The sequence below is a fragment of the Streptopelia decaocto genome, assembly GCF_964273445.1.
Source record: "Streptopelia decaocto genome assembly, chromosome: 5".
NCBI lineage: Eukaryota > Metazoa > Chordata > Aves > Columbiformes > Columbidae > Streptopelia > Streptopelia decaocto.
The window spans coordinates 49,508,013-49,528,755 of NC_138659.1; the positions used below are offsets into that span (position 1 = coordinate 49,508,013).

Genomic DNA, 20,743 nt, shown 5'->3' on the forward strand with positions numbered 1-20,743 from the left:
AGCTTGTGTTTGAAATATGAAAGTAACTCATCTGGAAGTAGAGTTAATATGGAATCTTGAAACTTACGGTTTCCATGGTATAATCTAAATAATGGGTCCACCTCCCACCAGTGCTACGCTTTAGAATACTCATACGTGTGTCCACACACCTTCTGGACAATGCAAGTTCAGAGATGGGCAATGATTGGGCAGCGTAAGACCATGTACTTCAGTTCTTTTCAGCAGTTTAGATTCTAGAAGAAATTAATTCGGTTCCAGATGATGAGTGTTCTTTTTGAGCAGTTAGATTCAGTAGCTTGACTCATTATCGTAATTTGCGTATACCAAGATGCAGCTTCATCCAAATTTGGCATTTACTTTGATGTTCAAATCAAATGCATAGTGTTTGGCAACTATATGTGCAGAATTTAAATTGACTGCTCCATTTATCTGAAACTGGTACACGTCCAAGACCACTCACAGATGTATCTACTGGTCTAGTAGAAATTCAGACAAGGGGAAAAAGACACATTAATCATAGCTGCTCCAAAATGACATACATATTAAATATTGTGTGTGTTAAGACTATCTGACTGGCCATCCACATAGGTCATACGTGTTTCAAAAACAGTTAAGAAAAAACTTCAGGTGAACCTATGGTGAAAGATAACTACAATTCCATGAAATTTCAGATATTTTCCAGTTGGAGGAAGGCCTTCCTTTCAGAGCAATCAGAACTACCTCAACAACACAATTTATGGCTACAACTTCATTTCTCATAAAAATGCTCATTAAAATTCTTTTAAAAAAGAAAGAATGTCACGCAATCTGGAGAGGTCAACGGCCTGACTAGGGAAGATAAAAATGCCCTGGTCTCTCAGAGGAATTCCACACTAGAAAGACACTTTGTTAAAAGACATCCTGAAGACGACCTAATTCTGTGAGGTCTTTCACCTGCCAGAAATCAGAGATATTGCTAATAGCTTGGCGTCTCAGAATTTAAAAAATAGTATCCCTCAGAATGACAGCCACAGCAAACGAGAAATAAGCATGCTGTTGAATGGCACCTGCAGGCTGGCTTAGACTCAAAGAACAATAATATCAAAATGAAGAAGCATAATTTCTCAATAAAAACAATGAGTTTCCCCTGAATCACGATCCATCAATCTTCATCATCAGAAAAATTGATAATAAAACTCCTAACTCCAGAAATTTTTGGGACACCCTCAAATAGCCTATTGAACTAACAGGGCTGTACCTTGATAACAGCAGGAGAGCTTGAAAAGTATCACTAAGGCCAGTTGGGGATCCTAAGAGTCTTCCACTGGAATGTGTACCACTTTCCCACTGCTGTCAATTGCGTTTCTCAAATGCTAACGTTATTTGCTTCTTGACAAGGCCAGCCTGTGGCCCTATGGAGCAGGGAGGACCAGCTGGCTCCAAGTCCTAAGACCTGGACAAGAAGCAGATACTGGTGGCTGCTTCCGCTGTAAGGGTGCTGAGGAAAGTCCTTCACCTTAGCTACGGTTGGGAAGAAGACAGTTTCTGCTTGTCAAACTGCTGCCACTGAATAACTTGAGGATGATTAACACACTTGTTTGCTGAATTTCAAATTCAGAGTAGGGATCACCCTGTACACAGCTAGAAACGTGACCAAGAAACAGACTTACATGTTTCAAAATTTCTACCAGGCCAGCCATTAGGCTGCTTCAATTCTTCCCTTTAGAGCAGGGGTATCAAACCCATTTTCAATGGGGGCCACATCAGCCTTGTGGAGTACTAAAATTACATTTGGCCCCTTGAAGGCAATCGTGAGGCTTGTGTGGCCCCTGCTGAAGATGAGTTTGACACCCGTGCTTTTAGAGAGAAGCTCCTTCACCTGGAAAATACTTTAGTATGGAAAGCAAACTGACTCAATACATGTGTGTTTCCCTAATGTGACTGCAGATGTTGCTGGTTTTGACATGGAATATAAGGGTACAAATGAGCATCAGAGGACTTAATGAGCAAGTTTTTGACATTGTTACTTATCACGCATGTGTTTGTAGTACTTTTAGAATAATAAAGTAAAGGTTTAGTAGATCATATCTGTGAAGAATAAAGAAAAAAGAAGTGTAACGACTAGGAGAGATGAATTGCCTTAACTTAGAACAAAAACCTCTAGCACAGCAACTTCTCCACACTGCTTCCCTGGGAGGTCAATATTTAAACAAACGGTATTGTAAGTCAGAATGTGAGCAACAAATCCTAAAAATTTATCTTAAAAAGACTCTTTCATGTGACCGCAAAATTATCACCCAAAGGCCGTTGTAAATGGGGTGGCTTACATTTATAAACAAGGCAAGGTTTTAGAGATCTGTTAATATCTTTGGGAAAACCATGGGTGCTTTTACTTATCTTTAATGTATTTTAGGTACACTGCAACTATATTTTTCCTACTCCTTTTCAAAGCTCCTTCCCTAACTTTTTGACAACTCTTTGAAAAAATATTTAGAAATTAATAAAATATTTTTGCAACCCTTACATATATTTATGACCCATTGTATATACTTCATAATAGGAGTGCACATTTAGCTTTCCTTTTAATGCCATTTATAGGAGAAACAAATTATTTTTTAATTGTATAATTAGTAAATTTAATCGATAAAAATGCTGAGTACTATCAATTCTAATGTCTTAACTCTAAATTCTAATTAAAAAATTAAAATACAGATGTTAATCAATAACACTTGAGCAGAAGTAATTTCTAAATACCGTCAATGTATATGTCAATGCATGATGGAAAAATCTTTTTGAGTTTTTAAATTATACATAGCACTTTTTCAGTAATCTTAATGAAACATCAGTGGGTTACATTTATTCTTATAAAATCTACAAACAGTAGGAATCCCAGTGACAGACGATTATATAATTACCTGGAAAGAAGAGAGGGTTCAAGTGCATGGTTTTAACCTTCTGTGTTGAAGAAAGTCAGAAAAATAAAACTACTTAATAGATTTGTAATCAGATGTGAAGCTCTCTCGATGGAATAAAAGTATTATTTGAGCTATATAAGCAGGGTGAAGGAAGGTGTTGATAAACATAAGAAATAAGGTTGAAACTGCACTTTTGAAAAATTTGTGTTATGTAATAGTACAGAAAAATATGTTAACATAATAAAGATACTGTCAATTCTATTCCAAAATCTCCAAACCACTTTTTCAAGATTACTTCCTTATAAAACAGTTTTACAAACAAATACTAAAAGCTGTTCTAAGGCAGTTTCAACTTACTTTTGCACAACTACGTGTTTGCATTTTGAACGTATTTCTTAAGTGGCTTCGGTGTTAAAATCATTACTGAAACATTTGCAATCATACAGACTGAAAAACACACGTACTTTTAGTCTCTGCATTCATTATGTCATATTGCATACTTTCTTGAAAAATTTAGTTCAGAGCAATTTAGTTTAAGAGCAGCCTCCAGACCCAGCTACAACACATGATCACAGGCTTTTGAACAACATTGTGGACTTGCTACTGGCTCCTTGACTATCCTTCCCTTTCTTCTCTTCCAAATACCCTTTGTTCAGAATCAAATTTATAAACACAGGAAGCACCAATAAATATTCCTTAGGTAAATACAAGCTCTTTAATATAAAAACCTCTGTCCAAGAACTTTACAGCTAATACCTGAACTCTTCCATGCATAATAACATTCAACTAAAAACCTGCAGACAAAAATACGTTATACAGCTCTAGTCAGGATTTGAAAGGATATTGCTGTAAATACTGTACTAGGGAAAGAAAATCTTTAAGTCAGACAATGTCCCTAACTGTGTTCCTTTGCTATATTGCTTGGGAGGGCCCAAAGATATAGACTGATTAAATCAGATGAAACAGAGAGGTCATCAGGCTTTCTAAGTCCTCTGTACCACCAAGTATGACCCTCTCATCTAGTCAGATCCAGTGATCTTGTTGCCTGGGAAAGCTAGACTGGCTCTGTGATTCAACAGTAACCTACCCCACAGAAGTTACTCTTGCTATGGATATAAAATCGCTAAATCAGACTAAAAGGGATAGATGAGACTACGTGATAAGGGCAGGTGATTATGATTTAGGTGTTATCCATGGGGACAACATGGAACTGCAACCTTAGAGTTCACTGTAAAGGCTGTAATAGGGGGAGAACCCTCAGTGTATATTGGCATGAAAGGCTTTCACATGATCTAACAATGCTTGGAATCAGAAACTGGCTACATATGCCCCACAGGGAGTAACGTATGTATGTATGTAACTAAATTTTATTCATACTTATTTTTCCAGCTTTTATATTACATATTATCATGCTTTTGCCCCAGTACTGATTATTGAAAATGCGCATGCAGTTCACCTTCGAAAGGCTTTCAGAGACATATATTATATTACACTGAAAACTGAAAGCCAAATTCTGCACGTCTTTCCCTCCAGTCAGGTGAGTTTTGTCCTGAATGTATCCAGCAGCTGACAACATTTCAGGATGCTAACTGAAGAAAAAATCTAGAACTCCATTTTGCTTGCTCCTGGCTGTCTCGCTATATGACCTTGGGCAAATAACCTCTCAGCTGTCCACCTGTAAAACAGAGACAAGACTACACACCCACCTTATTGGTTTATTCTGAGCTTTAATGTTTATGAAGTGTTAGGAGACGCTCTGGGAAGTGCTACAAAGTGAAAAGGGTTATCAATCATTGTCAGTAAAACACAAGCTGCTGAAATACAGTGAAATCTGCCTTCCTTCCTTACAGGACATGTTCTGTTTTGTACTGCATTCTAACTAGTCTTTGCAATCTTAAAAGTATCTCAACCTTGTATAGCATAAGGAAGGATAAATATCCCTAAGCATTCTGAGAGGCTACCAGAAAATACTTTTACTTTTAAGAAGTGAAGCCTGTTGTAAAGTATATGCTGCTCTTCTAAATACCTGCTTGTTTTCCATAACAGGAAAGAAGAAAGCCATTTTTGAGACAGGATTCCTAAATTGCTTAAATAGCTAGACATTTAGCTGAAAGCAGCACTAAATATCAATTTAAATACTTGGCTTTCAATTTTGCTTTCATTCATAATGTACTAGGTAAACTACACTAAAATAATTACTTGCTTATTACTCATGAATTTCAGTGCAACAGCTGAGACAATGTAGATAAATAACATGATTAATTGAAACAGAATGAATCACAACAAAATATGTTGTTGTATAAGGTATGATTAACTCCACAGTGATTCATATCATTTCAGATAACAGGGCTTTTATCAAAGACGGCTGCAAGGCTGGGAAATTATTTTAAAGCATTTCATCTTCGAAAGCCACTGCAGTTCACAAGGGAGGCAAAAAAAATAAGAGAGGGAGAAGCGGATTCAGTGTCTGCAGCTGAAATAGCCTCAGGCTGTTTCAGCATCTTCCCACAGCACATCTTTACAACATGCCATTGACATTATAGACCTGCTTGTGCTAGAGACCCTCTCATTTTTCAGTTGGCCACAATTTATTAAATATTCCAATACTGAGAAAGCTAATTCTCTGAATTAAGCAGCAATATATAATGCCATAGCTTTCCTATAACTGAAAACACAATACCTGCACCACGCGGTAAGTGTCAAAATTCTACAAAGGCATTGAAGAAAAATAATATTTATTTTTCCTGCATTCAAAATTACAGTTTTTAATTCCCAGGCTCCCTCCAAAGACTATGCAGCAATCTTAAATGTAGGATTCATAAAAAGACATTGCTATCTGTTTACTGCAGTTTTGAAAAGCAAACAGCACCAGCAGCTGACCTTAAAAACCTCTACCTGTTAAAATAGAAGATGAGATGTCTCCTTACAAAATTTTTTCCCATGTGTATTTAATAAACTGGGTCAGAATATCTGACTACAATTTTTTAACTTAACCACAGACTCCCTGTAGGGGACTGTGCAAACCTCAGTCTCTCACTCAGTCTATGAAATGAAGATGATTACCCTCACCTGTGGGGCAAGTTTCTGAGAACTTCTGAAAGCATGAAAAGGAAAATACTGGCATATAAATTGAAATGCAAAACACTGACACCCAGCTTAATTCCATTTAAATTGATTAATGTTTCTGAAAATGTAATTAAAAATGAATAAAGATGTAGAAGCTGAAAGTAAAGGTTGAATTCATAAGGAAGATAGCTTGCAACCAACCACTGACAGAAAATAACTCCTCAATATGAACCAGTTCCAGTAAGCTAAAAAGAAAGAAGCAAGATCTCTTAAGGGCTCTTTCCATAGCATACATGCAAGTTAGGAGTACAGTAAAATGAGCCTCTTCAAGCTACTAGTTTTCAAATATGGTCTAATATTTGTGTTCTACTATTAATTTCAAACATTCGAAAAATAATTTTAAATGCTTACTTGAAAATACTTCAAACAGAAACAACAATTTGGTGATATTTATGGCATGACAAGCCATCCTTTGCTATGTTCCTTACTTCTTGGCCCCATCTGATACAAAAGAACAGACTGAAATGTTTGTCTCCCTCCCATTATTTATGGAAAATCAAACTGTATTTCCCTTCCTCCACACACTCTATTACATCTGCCACTTGATTTTCTCCTGTCTCCTGCCTTTTAATAGTTTCTTCAGAAACAGACGATTCACCAGTGTGAAAGGACATTTAGGTAGTGTGGAAAACTATCTGCCAGGGATATAAACAACAGCAATTACACTGGTGTAAATTCAGATAATTCAGTTATGCTGTTATGAATGCACACTAGTTTAAAAAGAATCACCATGAAGCTCATTTATCTTACAAAAGTGATTATGTCTCATTCAAGATTCTAGTGAGCTGTGGGCAGGTTCCTAAGCCTGCAGGTATCAATCTGCTCCCAGGTGATAATCCAGCAGAGAAAATTTGCAGGTGGGACCAAAGGTTGTCCACACTGTCATATCTTAATGTAGCATATCAAGCTATGTGGAGTGAAAGTTGTTTACAAAATGCTTATACGTTACAGAAAGGGAATAGACCAATTTGTTTGGAAACTATCATTTAGGTGTAAATCCTGGTGTGCTGAACACAGTTTTATGCCAGAAAACTTAGCAGCATTTCCATTCACTCCCCTGGTTAAAATAAGCACAAAACTACAGACTGGCTGCAAGTTCAAAATGAGGAGCGTGTTAACCACTGTTATCAGTTTTAGATTTATTGTTTTTCCTTGTCATTAAAGAGATTTTTCCACATCATTAAAGAGACCTGCCTTTATAAAGCCTTACAAAGGTTCTTAAAGGCTGTGTTTAAACCACATATATTTGTAGATATGTTTCTGTTAGTATTTGATACCTCACTTGAAAATATTTTTAAATTAAGGAGGCACAACGTACTATTGTGTGATAATTGTAAGATGAAATGATAATAAGACCCATTCAAGATCTTACTGCATACAAAGACACCTATCTTTTTAAAGGATTCATAACTCCAGAACCACCACTAAAGTTGTCATTGCTTTTTAAAACATGTAAGTCTTGCATGCAACCTTCTTTCTTCTCAGCACGTTTGCTGTCACACCAGCATCCATTTCCCAGTGAGCCTGCAGAAGCATCTGTCTTTGCAGAACTTCAGTTTACAATTTTGTAATTAATTTGTTCAGAGACTGCATGTTTAGAACTAACAGCTCTTTACACTAGACAGGAAGAGGATCTGATTTCCAAGAATAATTGTTTTCTTAGTTTTCTTTATTATATTTGTGCTTTTGAAAAAGCCACAATTTCTCTTTTACATAAACTCCTCAACTTTTACTGATTGCTGTACACTGTATACCGCAAGCTATATTGTTTGGTTATGGATTTTGTTGTAAAGCAATAGATGAGGAGCTCAGCATGCCCGTAATTCTCAAGCCTCTAAATTTTCAAATTTCTTAGTGATGTCCTGCCTACACATAGGAAGAGAACCTAGATGATCTTTACCACATCCATATCTTAATAAATATTCCTCTGAGTCACGAAAGACTGCCATATGCAGGGATGAATCATGTGAAAGCTTTGTAGTTCCCCTTGATTTCTGAAGACTTCACAGAAAAAAAATTGCTATCCAGCTGCATGGCCAAAATACACAGACTGTTCCCTCTAGAAGTAGTTCCTTCCCTGAGGAGATGCCATTGTAACTCCCATCTTTTGGGGAAAGCAGAAATTGAGTTCAGATTCCTGTGCCCATTATTGACTTAGATGGATCAAGTATATCAGAGACATCAAGGTTTAGCCCTGACTGGGAAAGCAGAAAGAGGCCTGGGCAAGAAATATATGCAAATGTAGGCTCCTTTACTTGCCTAGTACAATTGCTGTGTAGGAAACATTCCACAACTCTGTGCAGAGATGTAATTTTAAAAGCTTTCACTCCTTTGACCACTCTGTTACTAAAAGTTACTTTGAGTTGTAAAATATGTATTCTAAGGTGAGCTTTTACAGACAAATTAAGCAGCAACTTGTGACAAAGCAGTTATCATCAGGAGATAATTGACCTTATTTGAGAGTTAAGCATCCTGAGGCAAAGTAGAGTGTGCTTAATCCTGGCAGGTTAATTATCCAGTGATTACGGTATCTTGGAAGGTATTATTGCTAAGAACCATTTGCAAAATGACACTATTAAAAACCCCCTTAATTTAATAAAAATTAAAAGCAATGACAATAATCAAGTTCTCCAGTCATGTATTGCTAGATAATGACTGCAGAATGGCCCTAATTGGTTAGCAACAATGAACATATAATTATTCCTATTCTGAATGTTCTGTACTAAATTTATTATATAAAGTACAGTTAATAAGCATCAAAAATCCAAGACAAGATGTTTGGCTAGCTATAAAAGGGATTTAAACAATTGATCAAAACATGAGTGGTCAGTGGGCTAATGCTGAAACTGACACATGTACTAAGTCGTTATCACAGCATTCAGTGTCTCCACTGCAGTTAAGAGCATGCTGGCTTTTACATTCTAAACTAGAACATTTATTCTGAGGGGTTTATAACTTGCCCATTTTACTTGCCATCTGGCTGAAACTTGAAATAACTAATCTCCTTTCAGATGTAAATTTTTAAGTAGAATATGTAATCTAAAATCACTTTGCCAATTGTTTTTAGTTTAGGAATGGCAGTAATTTGGAATTTCGCTGCTCTTGGATGTTTTTGTATTATTCAAAAAATAAACAGCTCCGTGCTTAAAAATAAAATTGTATTGGTCTGTAATGTGAAGATAAATATAGGGAAGAACAAAAATCATATCTGAGAGTATTGTTTGAACTAATAAATAACAACCACACCACTTAGTATGCCTTTCTTATATGTTAACTTAAAAACTGTCAATATCTCACTAGCAAAACTGATGGAAAACACAGCAAAAAGCAAAAGCAAATCACAGTAAATGGGCAAAAATTTGGTGTTGGTAAGTTGAAGTGGTTCATTGCCCATCAAGGCATACATAAACACAAAAACATCAGGAATGTACTTGTAGATGAAATTAATACAGGAGGAGAAAAAGCCAAAACAAACCAACAACGAAGGAAGTTACTAGAATGCTGAATATGTCAGAATGAGCGGTTCTGGAGTTTTGCAACTTCTCTTTACCACAAACCATATGCAGAGTGCAGAAATACCGACAATCATAGGATACAGCAGCTACCAGAAACTAGAAGTACAGCATGCCAAGAGCATGATTTCAAGTCACACAGAAAGACAAGAGAATAAACCATGCAAATAGTATTTTAACAACTCAAAAGCAGTAATGACCAGCTTATATAGCAGACAGTGGAGAGCAAAAAACGACCAGGGTTTCAATGAATTAGCATAAGTAACAAAGCATAAGAGGCTGGTACTCTGAGGTATATATATAGTACTGCCACGCTGAAGGGTGATCACTTATATTTAAATAGCATCTTTTACCCTGTAAGACATCAAAATACTTCAGAAATTGCACACAGAAAATGCATCGAGTCTTTTAACAGTCTTACACAATATTTTATGACAGCAGGTGAATAATGCCATAGCAAACTGAAATGGAAGGGGAAATTATGGTAGTCTGAATATAATTTCTAAAATTGGAATGTCATCAGTACAGCAGACTACTGCTTATAATGTGTGCAAATAAACAAAATGTAACAACTGATGTTTTGTTGTCTGAACAACAGCACCTAACGAACCACTGTGATGTGAGAAGTCTCCTAATAGGTCAATGAGGCAGTATTTTATATAAAAGACCAGCAAGGTTTAATTCCAGAAGTATCTATGAAGCTCTCCCATTCAAACACTGACTAGACTTGGTATTACTTACTTTGTGAAATCTGAAAAGATTTTTTTTGCTGAGATTATACTGCTATTAAAACAAAATATTCAGTAGCATCTTTGTGAGGAATGTATTGTGGAAGACAGAATAAAGGTAACGGTTGGCAGTAGCAGCAAAATGTCAGGAAAATACTTCTGCATTGTTAACTATAGCTAAAAAGGTTTTCCTTATCCTACTGCATCAAAAACACAGCAATTTTCTTTATTTATTTTAAAGTCCTATATCTGTAACAATACTAGCCCCTAATATGGACATGTGGACAACACTGTAAAAACTGACTTGTGTTGATGCAAGTCCCTGTATCACAGTCAGGAATAAACACTGACAGGAATAAGCTGCTTTTCTGTAATTTTCCTGTATTAATGTAGTTACCTTGAGAGACAAACCCACACTTCATTTAGGTGTGTCACATTCTCCAAGGTTTTTTTAAACCTTTTTTGGCTGAGCAAACTAATAAATATCTAAGAACACTTTCTGAAATAGAAAAAAAATAATCAAAAGTGATAGCGCTACAATGAGGGAAATCTGAACTCATATGGTCTACTACCATGGACTTGCAGGCAGAACTTCATGCAATCTGTTTGCCAGCTGTTGCATAGCAAAGATAAGCTTTCCTTAGATGGACTGCCAGTCCAGCTACCATAAAATTAATGAGAGCCTTCTAAACCAGTTAACCGTTTCTTAGTTTTCTCCTCCCACTTCTACCCAAGAAATCATCTTCATTACAGAAAACGCTATTAATAGCACCAGTATGGGTATAGAAACAAGTTACGGAACCTCAGCAGCTCTGCAGGAGCCCTTCATATGTTTTCTCCCAGCAGAGAGTTAATTTCTGGGTGAGCACATCATGTACATGGACAGTTACTACAAAGCAACCAATGTGCTGGACACAAACAGCTAGATGCAAGTGGCATGAATACTTCAATTACTTTCACAAGACTCACCGTCTCATTTCCAAAAAGGACATCGACATAAGGCATGACTTTCATCATAGGCTCTTTGTAGAACTGGCTAATAAATGGTGCAGAAAGATTCAAGCTGAAGATCTTGTTGTTTGCAGAAGCTTGAGCAGCCACTTTTAATACTGCTTCTGGTGACACCGTCAGGAAGAATCCCTGCAAGCATCCAAACAAATCAATGCATGTTACTAATTTCATGTTAGGAACCACATGAAGTATGCTGCTTCTAGGTCTCCCCCAACCCATCTTCGTCATACATGTACACAGATAACAACTTCCAGAAAATACCACCTTTCCATTACAGTATTATGGAGGTGACAAAGAATCTGCACATGCCTAGAATCACAGCCCTCCAAAATTAAACATAATCCTCTACCGCTGTATTCCATTTAGTATGCTTTCCCATGGCAGCTAAGACTAATGTTCATATTTTAAAAGGTGATATAATTCTAAACACCACTTTCCAGCAATAGTGTCAGTCAGACTGTGCTGCCTAATTCTGAAGTCTGGTACGATGGCTCTATACACAGCTAGGAGATTAATGAAATCCCTTGCCTGAAAAATTATTACCTTGTTTATAACAAATATGGTGAGTATGCTGTCATTATAGTAGCTGTTATTGTTTTGCGGGAAAAACCTAGGGGTTTTCACATTTCTGCACATGCATTTTACTTACCCACCTCCCAAAAGTATTGCTCTTTATTTTAAGTATGAACATTCCAGTAAGTATCAATTGTGAAACAGAACAAACAGAACTCAACCAGAAATTACTATTTGTCTACTGAGTTGTGAATGCCAGTTTCAACCTGTGTGAAGAACAAGTCAAGGCTGCCATTTTGAATTTAGCATTGCAGATGGTTACCTTATCTGCACAACTTCCGGGAGTTACGTAAAGATCCCCAACAGCTTCATTAATCTACTAATTAGAGAAAGGCTTAGTCTTTACACTAATTAATCAAATTTTGTATGTTTCATATTTATAATCCTAGAAGTAATTTCACTAACTGTTCTCAAAATTCAATGAATAGCAGTGATTTTCAAGTAAGAGCAGCAAGTGTTAAATTTAAGGCCAGAGATAATGTCTAAGGCACAGTAACAAACAACTTTGAGAGGGATCTGATAAATCAAACACCATCTCAGTCCTGTCTGTAACATCACTGTTATACTCTAGAAGGTATAACAGTGAAAAAGTCTTATTTTCCTGTTTTTATCCATATTATTATGTCTTCAGATCACAGAATATCTGTATTTTTATCCTGCTTACTTCAGCTATCAGATCATAGACATTCCACTTACTGGAAAAAAGACTATAATGAAGAGTCTACAGATGAAAGACTACTTAGAAAGTCTTTCTATTTATTTCTCCTTACTCCATGCTCTCCAGTCTAACAAATACATGCTTGATTTAATCTGGGCACAATTCACCACATGACAATAAAAGTCCAAAGGGCACAAGAATGCTTCAGTACCTTGAACAACTGGAAGCCTGTAAACATCCAGGTTTCTTTGCTATTTTTAGAATCTGAAGAATTAAAATGAACAGTTTGTATAACATCTTGTCTCCATAGCAATCTCTACCATCTTTTAGTTTTTCATTTAATGAACAGAGTTGGATTTTTTAATATCTGTTCTAAACAAAAAAATAAAAACCTTTCAAGGCTAACATGTTGCCAGCTCTGGATAAATCACAGATCACTATACAGTGGTGTACGTAAATGGTAACCTGGTCAAATAATTAGGCTTCTTACCAATTTTAGGCTGAAAACTTCATCTGAACTAAAAGACATCTGATTGTAATTTAAAATACAGAACACTATCCCCATGAGATCTAACTCAGGCCTGCATCCAACTCCCTTTTCCTTGGAAAGGCAACGTAAAAGTACTGAGATACAGATAGGAGAGCTTGCTTTTCTGATCCTGTGAAGTAAAGGCCAGGAACTCTCAGAAGCCACAGTTCTGTCTGCTGGGTTTCCTAAAAATCACTGCTGCCATTTAATTCCATTCTTCCAAGAGTTTGCTATATTTTTATTTCAATAACTATTTGACATTAAAACATCTAGAAATTGAGTTGTGTGCATGGTAAGTCTTGTTAAAACTTTGCCAACTATAACATTTATTTGTAAAAAAAGTTGCAGCAGTAAAAAAAAAAACGTTGTAGAAGTACAATTCACACAATGGAATTAACAAAGTAGGAAGGAAATGTATAAAATCTGAGCTGAATGGATCTGGGTTTAAAGAAACCTAAGCAGTACCCCACTCCTTAAATATTAAATTGAGTTTGTCTGTAGTTTTAGTGGAATTCCAATTACAGCTATGGCAAATATATTTACAGGAACCCAGCTTCCTAAGTTTAAATTACAACTAGATAAGCCACAGACCACGCTATTGCAGCATGCCACAATTTTGTACAGGAATGAACTCCACTAAAACAAACATGTTTTCTTATGTTTCACTGGGATTCACAACAAAGTCACTCCGCGGCTTCCTTAGAACCACAGCCCACATGCTCTTGCAGCCGCCTCGGCTTTTGGTCCAGACTGATGTACATGAAGGAATGCCTGAGTCAACTACTCCTTCCCACTCTAACAACAGTTAGCCAACATCAGCTTTCAGTGAGAGAATAAGTGTATCTTGGTATCGCTGGTATAAAAGACTTCATATCTCACCAGTAAGAAGTTCTGTTCCCACTAATTAGAAGGCTAAAAGAGGTCCTTCAGAAGATATTCTATATCCACCTACACACTTCAGCCTACTTCTGAGAGTTTTGGGAACATTCTTACCCTCAAAACCCAAAGGTACCTTAAAACAACTATGAGGAAAATATCTGTAATCAAAGCATGAGACAGTTAACATACAAAAATTCCAATAGCCTTGGAAACTTATGTTGCATATGAAATGAAATGAAATTACTGTATATGTATCTCTTTTTGTGAAAGAATGTTGTACATACACATAACTGGACAGTGCAGTCAAAGAAAGTGAAAAGCAGCAATATTAAACCAAGAAAACCCAGTAAACCCAGTAAACATCACATGCTATCAGACATACTAGCAACATGCAGTATTACTTCGGTGTGTACCCACTGAGACTAAGTATACCAGATGCTACTGCTTCATGATGTGCCACTATTTTCTGCTGTTCAAAATATAATGAGCCTATTTTCAATGCCAGGAGGAAGGTAGCGCTGTACCACAAGCCAGAGAGCAAGGCTGAACTGACACATACACCAAGAAAACAGGATGATAGACTGAATTATTTATATGCATGTTTGTACATATATGCACACAAAACATGACAATACTTTTCTTATTCACTGTAAGCAGTCTTTCTGTTTAAATACAGTTCTTTGGTGGAGAAAAACATTTTCATCGTGGGAGAAACAAAAAGGGAGAAATAAGAGAAAGCCATTTGTGTATTGCAGACACACAGCTATGGGAGATACAGAGTATGTTTGTAACAAAAGCTTTTAAAATTCAATATTAAGATGCACATGACAGGACTAGACAAAGTCAAGAGAGAATATCATATTAATCTCACTTTTACAATATTCAGGAATTCTTTGATGCACCCTTTAAAATATGCCAGGGCACTGTGAATATAGGATTGTCTTTTTTACATTCACTTTTTTTTTAATAGACACTAGAGCACTACTGGAAGGATTTGGTGGGTTCACATACAAGCACTTCGTCTCTGCAAGTCATCTCTCTAATTTTCATCACACATAGAACCCAAAAGGCTTCTTCTGACCTACACTAAGCTCATAGAGCACTAACAGTAACAGATATGAGGGCAGAAAATGAGGATGTCAGAACTGTCAGCAGCACAGAATCAGAATGCTGAAGGACCTCACGAAGCCAGAAAAACTCTGCCTTTATTAGCGAAGGTAATTCTGTATAAGGTGTCTTGTCCAAACTGAGAGGTCTTGTCATAATTTGTTCACATGAAATAATGTGTTCACACTGAATTTGTCTGGATTACATACATGGAATGTTTGCACAATGAAGATCAAGGTGTTTTTATTTTTAAAGCCAGTGAGTATTTTCTTAAAGCCAAAACTGATATCTGTGACTTAGTGCACATTTAGACAAATCCAGGCTGAGATTACAAAAACCAGCTTTGCAATTTCAGGCTTATTATTGTTTAATAGCACAGAAGCAATGTTTGTAGAAGAACATACAGAGAAAACAAAAATTAGGATTTTCAAACCTACTACCCACTAAAATGCATTTGCCCTCTGCTTTCTAGCTCTTCTTCTCTCCTTGACACTCCTGTTTGCAGAGTGGGTTATATGAAAATAACTTTATCATATGAGTGACAGGATTTAGTACCATGGTATTCTGAGGTCATTTTGAAATGCCATTTGGTAACAATGTAAAATAAATAAATTGCAAGTGTGAGTAAAAATATTTAACTTTCAGAAACACAGATACAACAGTCTGCCGCCATTTAAGACAAATCATATTCTGCCAACATTAAAGGAACACATCATTTAATCCAAAATCATTTTATGGCAAGCATTTACATAAAAATGCAATTATGATGACATCACACTGTCATCCATCTAAAGGGTGGAATTTTTCAGGCACATAGAAAGTTTGACAGTTACATAGTGACAGTCCTGATAAATACTGTGGTTCAGTAAAGCTCTGCAGAAATCATCTAACTTCAAGTATGCTGGCAGTTCCAGTAAAAGAGTGAGATTGCTAACGTGCCCAAAGAACTTGCTCTGTTAAACAACAAATATAACCAAGTCAGAGCTTTTGGATCTGGTGAGGTTTCTTGTACTCTGTACCCAAAGAGAACTTCAAGCCACACACTTGGGCAGAAGAGGCTTCCCTCAGCTGTGCGCTGCCATCAGCCTCATCAGCGGCAGTCACACACAAATATCAGGGCTTGGAAAGAGTGGAGCTACAACACATGGAAATTCCTGGGATGGAGAACGAACGGCTAGGTAACTGCGCCAAACAGAAGAACCTGCACAAGGCTTCCAGGTGCCCTTACAACCAGAAAAGACTGAAGGACTTTTGTCTTGTAGCCTCTGAACTGCACAGAGCACAAATTGGGTGCAGACCATGCCCTGTGAGCCAAGGCAATGAAATCACCTTCCTTCAGAACAGGAACCCAAAGGAATCTCCTTGGAACACTGAAGCAAAAGCTTTAATCTGTCTTAGTACTTATGTGAGTTTAAAAGACCAGGGAACAATTTTTAAACTATCTTTAATGCTGAAGTATGTGAATACAATACTTGCAGTGTGCAACACTGTCAAGTTAGCAGACTTACTGACCCCCTACCTCTTCCTCTGAGTTTTGAGCATTCATACTTGCAACCTGTTCCTGCTTGAAATGATTTGTTAAATTATTTCCCCTACTGAGCTATGACAAAATAGTAGCAAATGATAGAGATATTAGACTACAATGTGGAAAAAACCTCCAGAAATAATTAACAAAACCCCACAAATTAAATCAACAACATGACCTATATTAATGAAGGTGCTTGTGCCTTAAGTAACTTTTTACCTTTTCAAGGAAGGACAAAAGCTCTATATAACTATCCACTTGGGAAATGCTCAGTCTGTAAATTAGTGAAATACATGGACATTATTTTAATCTGTGTACCCATTATTCATGTAATAATAGGTCATTTAAGAACTTAGAAAGTATGTACAGAGTGTCAACTACATTTTGGAACTATATTTTATCTTGTAGTGGTTACTTACTGAAACAAAACTCACTGCTTTTCATCCAGTTCCTACTGGAAACAGTTGTTTTAAATCAGGAAGCAAGGACAGCAAGAATGCAACAGTTTCACTGAGTAATTGTTTTGGCTTGTTCCTATATGCATTGTTTATTTTTATGAAAGTATTGCTTTATAACTGGAAAATGACTAAGCTGTAAACTATTGTTTTATCATTCTGAGTGGCCAGTGTTTCTGTTTCTGATAAAAGCCAAGTTTCAAACAGTTTTCAGTAACATAGGAAAAAACCTAACTGTCAGTAAATGTGCTTATATTGACCATGACACTTTCCTCTACAGTGGTGCCAACATGTCAGAAGGAGAGGATTGCTTTCAGATTTGAACAGCTTCTTTGTTGCTGAAGTGAACTCTGATTGCTGCCATATTAGTATCTATCAGATTACAACAGTAGCAGAAAACCTCCAATATTTGACATTATATGTTAAAAAAATAGAATTATAGAATTATTTCATGCATATATTAGTCATTTCTTTTTAAATTTACACAATTTGGAAATATTTTTCAATTCTGATTACTAGTGATTAAATTAAGCACTCTCCAGGAAGTTCTTCCAAGTCATATTTCAGACAAAATAATTGTGTGACATTCCTTATGAGACGTATACTCACAGAGTGTATAGATGAGAACTCCAGTAATGAGGTGGAGGTGTAAACACATATATGAGAGAGCAGTATTTTACCTAGCTTGGGTTTAGGGAAATGTCATCCCAAATAAAAATTTCTCCTGTTTCCCTGGAAACTGCAAAGTTAGTTAATCTCATTTTGGCAAGATGAATTAAGCTCTTAAGTTGATGGTTTGACACAGCTCCCTAAAGTTTACCCCTCTGTGAGGAAGCAAAAATTCTCTATATTCTTTGTGAAGTATAAGCATACAGTTTTATGTGAGTTTATTAAGCCCAGGGAGTGAGATGTCTGTTTTTATTTACACTGAATTTATAACAAAATTTTGGAGGAAGTATTAAACATCATCTGGGAGACAGGAGCCTAGAGGTTTTATTACTTTGATTAATAATTCAACCTTTTTTGCCTCTGTTTACCCACTTGCAAAATAGTTATAATGATAAATACACTTCCATTGGCAGAACCAGTGGGAGGTTTAATTACTTAACATTACTGGAATTCTGTGTTGAAAGGTATTATAAAGTACAGGGTATTACCATCAATAAAATACATGCTGCAAATCATATAAGCTAGGATAAAGAACAAACCACTTTTCTTCTTTTCTCTTACTGTCCCAAAACCACTTTGCCACACCTTCTCTTCATTGAAAACCAATTTAATCCTTACTCAGAAAGCAACACATCTTAAAATATATCTTAAACTGGGATTAAAGAAGCTGTTTCTTTCACCTTTCATCCTTCTAAAGTAACTTAATCAAAATTAGGTTTGCCCAACCTATCTACTAATACGAGGATAACATGCATACACCAAAAAGTAGTCTTGGGCATACCAATGATTGTTTAATGAAACAATAACCAAAAGTCTAAAAATTGGTAAATCTATTATTTACAATGTTTGCAACAATGAGATAACTGATTTTCAATCATAATTTCCACAATTTTGAGCACAATCTCAGGGTCCCTGTCGTAGCAAATGAACATTTCAGGAAGTATAGAATAAGATGTTGTTAATTTAGGCCCTTGATGATTGCGCAACATTTGCTTTTTTGTGTATGGCTAGTTACATTAATATAATTTGGCATCTCATTAATTATGTAAACATCAACCATATGTTGAATTCATTCAAGTTTGGTGTGTACATAATATTTACAGTATATTAGTAAATGGAGAGGATCTATGTAACTACAAATGCATAGAGAATTTCTAATTCTCTAGACAGTTAATCCTCAGTTTGAAAGCTCTGTAAGTAAACATCTTACACAAGCCTATGGCTTACTTAATCAAATAGCCTTGAAGAAGAGAACATATATAAGAATCTTTTAAATTACATGTGCTTATATCAGCACAATGGTTTATTTTATAAATACAAGTAGAACACTCAAGGACTAAAACAATGACTGACCACTGGTGTATTAGTAAATAATCAATAGTGACTGAATGGGTGTCACAAGGATCTTGTAAAAATGCGGATTATTTAATATTGTTGTACAAAGTCTTGTGGAGAACTGTTCAAAGCTTGCATATCAGTACTGCTTACTTAAGTATTTCAATATTCCATAGCCTGAATGTAATAAAAATTCTTCTGGTGTTTACATGAAGAGATTTTTTGGTTATGTGGCTTTTGGAATGGAGAGGGAAACCAATTTGTGCTTGCCCTTGCTGTATTTATAAATATAAGTTCTCATGGTCAGAAAAAGTGGAAAAAAAAAATCTTAACTAACCTCTTGCTCTGTACTAGTACATACTATATACCTGTGCCCTCACAGTGTCAAGATTCCCAGGTGATGCAGAGGAATGCAAGTCTTTTGTAATATTAACAAATACAGGAATAAGTCCATTGCCATGAAAAATAAGTCAGCTCCAGCATGACTTCTACACCTTATGGATTTCTCTGTCAACAACATGGTCATGCTATGAAAGGTTTCACTTAAATTCAGGTTAGAAAACAGATATAAGGTAAAATAAAACACAGGTATGCTTTTCCCTAGGCACTCTCATACTGAAACGCTTAAGCAGAAACCTTTCCTCCCTCCCCCCAACTACCTTTGAGATCTTGTAAATTCTAACAACATAGCAGCATGGGGATTAAACATTAATCATTAATCACATTAGTCATTGCCATCATCATTAGAACATATTTCAAGGGTCCAAAGAAAGAGCATATTATTCACTAATATAGATCATATCATCAGAAATCCTACACTGATACTGTAGCATGGCAGGTACAAAGAAAGAAAAAAAATAAATGATCAAGAGGTGACAGAAAAGATTTCTGAGGCTTATTGCACCATTCAAATGCTAACTCATCCTTTAACTGAGTCTATTTAAGTAAAACAGACTCACCATGGGCAAAACAGAGATCTATATAGAATCACAGAAACACACAGTGTCTTTTTAAAATGTAATTTTGCTGGGGAGAAAAAACAACACAACAAAAATCAAAGGATCCGAACTCCATAAATTGTATCAGTGAAAATCCAGAGCAGCTGTAAACGGAGCTCTGAATTCATTTGGTGCGCAACAGGGCAACCTGCAGAGCAACCGGTGCACCTGAAACCAGCATTGTTCGCAGGATGACTTATTCCTTGCACCAGAGTAATGACAAGTTTTATGTAATAATAGGACTTCTGCTATTTGCAAATTAAGGTGTAAATGATTAATAAAACAAACACCTTCTCCCACTCGCCAAGGTATTTGCTAGATAATTTTAAACAGCCTATGTATCCTTATGATATATTTCATTTAATGTATAAGCACCACTATTGCATAAAATTAAGTGCATAGTAAAATGAAATGCTCAGAAGAACTAAAAAAGTAACTGGCAAAATAATAAAGGGTGTATTTCTTCCAATTTCTGGCTTACCAAGTTTAAAAGTGCATTAACAGTTCCTTTTAAATCACTCTTCTCACAACTATAGCCCCAGAACCACCATTCCAAAAAAACTTCTTTCACAGCAAATATAACATTTACTATGAACATGCAATTAGGTCCTAATCACTTGGATTAATTACCACATCAGGGTTTACAATAAAACATTTATTGCTCACACTTCCACACACTAAAATTAATTATTTAAAACAACATTAATGTTATTGCTTGGCCTTTTTAATTTTCATTATATACTG

The 20,743-nt window shown here is 36.0% G+C and overlaps 1 protein-coding gene across 5 annotated transcripts in view; it reads right to left on the reverse strand.

The window, feature by feature from the left end:
* Nucleotides 1–20,743, reverse strand: part of ADK (adenosine kinase) — a 292,950-nt gene that overhangs the window by 70,279 nt on the left and 201,928 nt on the right. For all 5 annotated transcript variants that reach the window (XM_082053036.1, XM_082053033.1, XM_082053035.1 and 2 more), the window contains one exon: nt 11,230–11,400. In XM_082053036.1, coding sequence (XP_081909162.1) covers nt 11,230–11,400 — 171 coding nt within the window. The remainder of the gene's footprint in view (nt 1–11,229; nt 11,401–20,743) is intronic.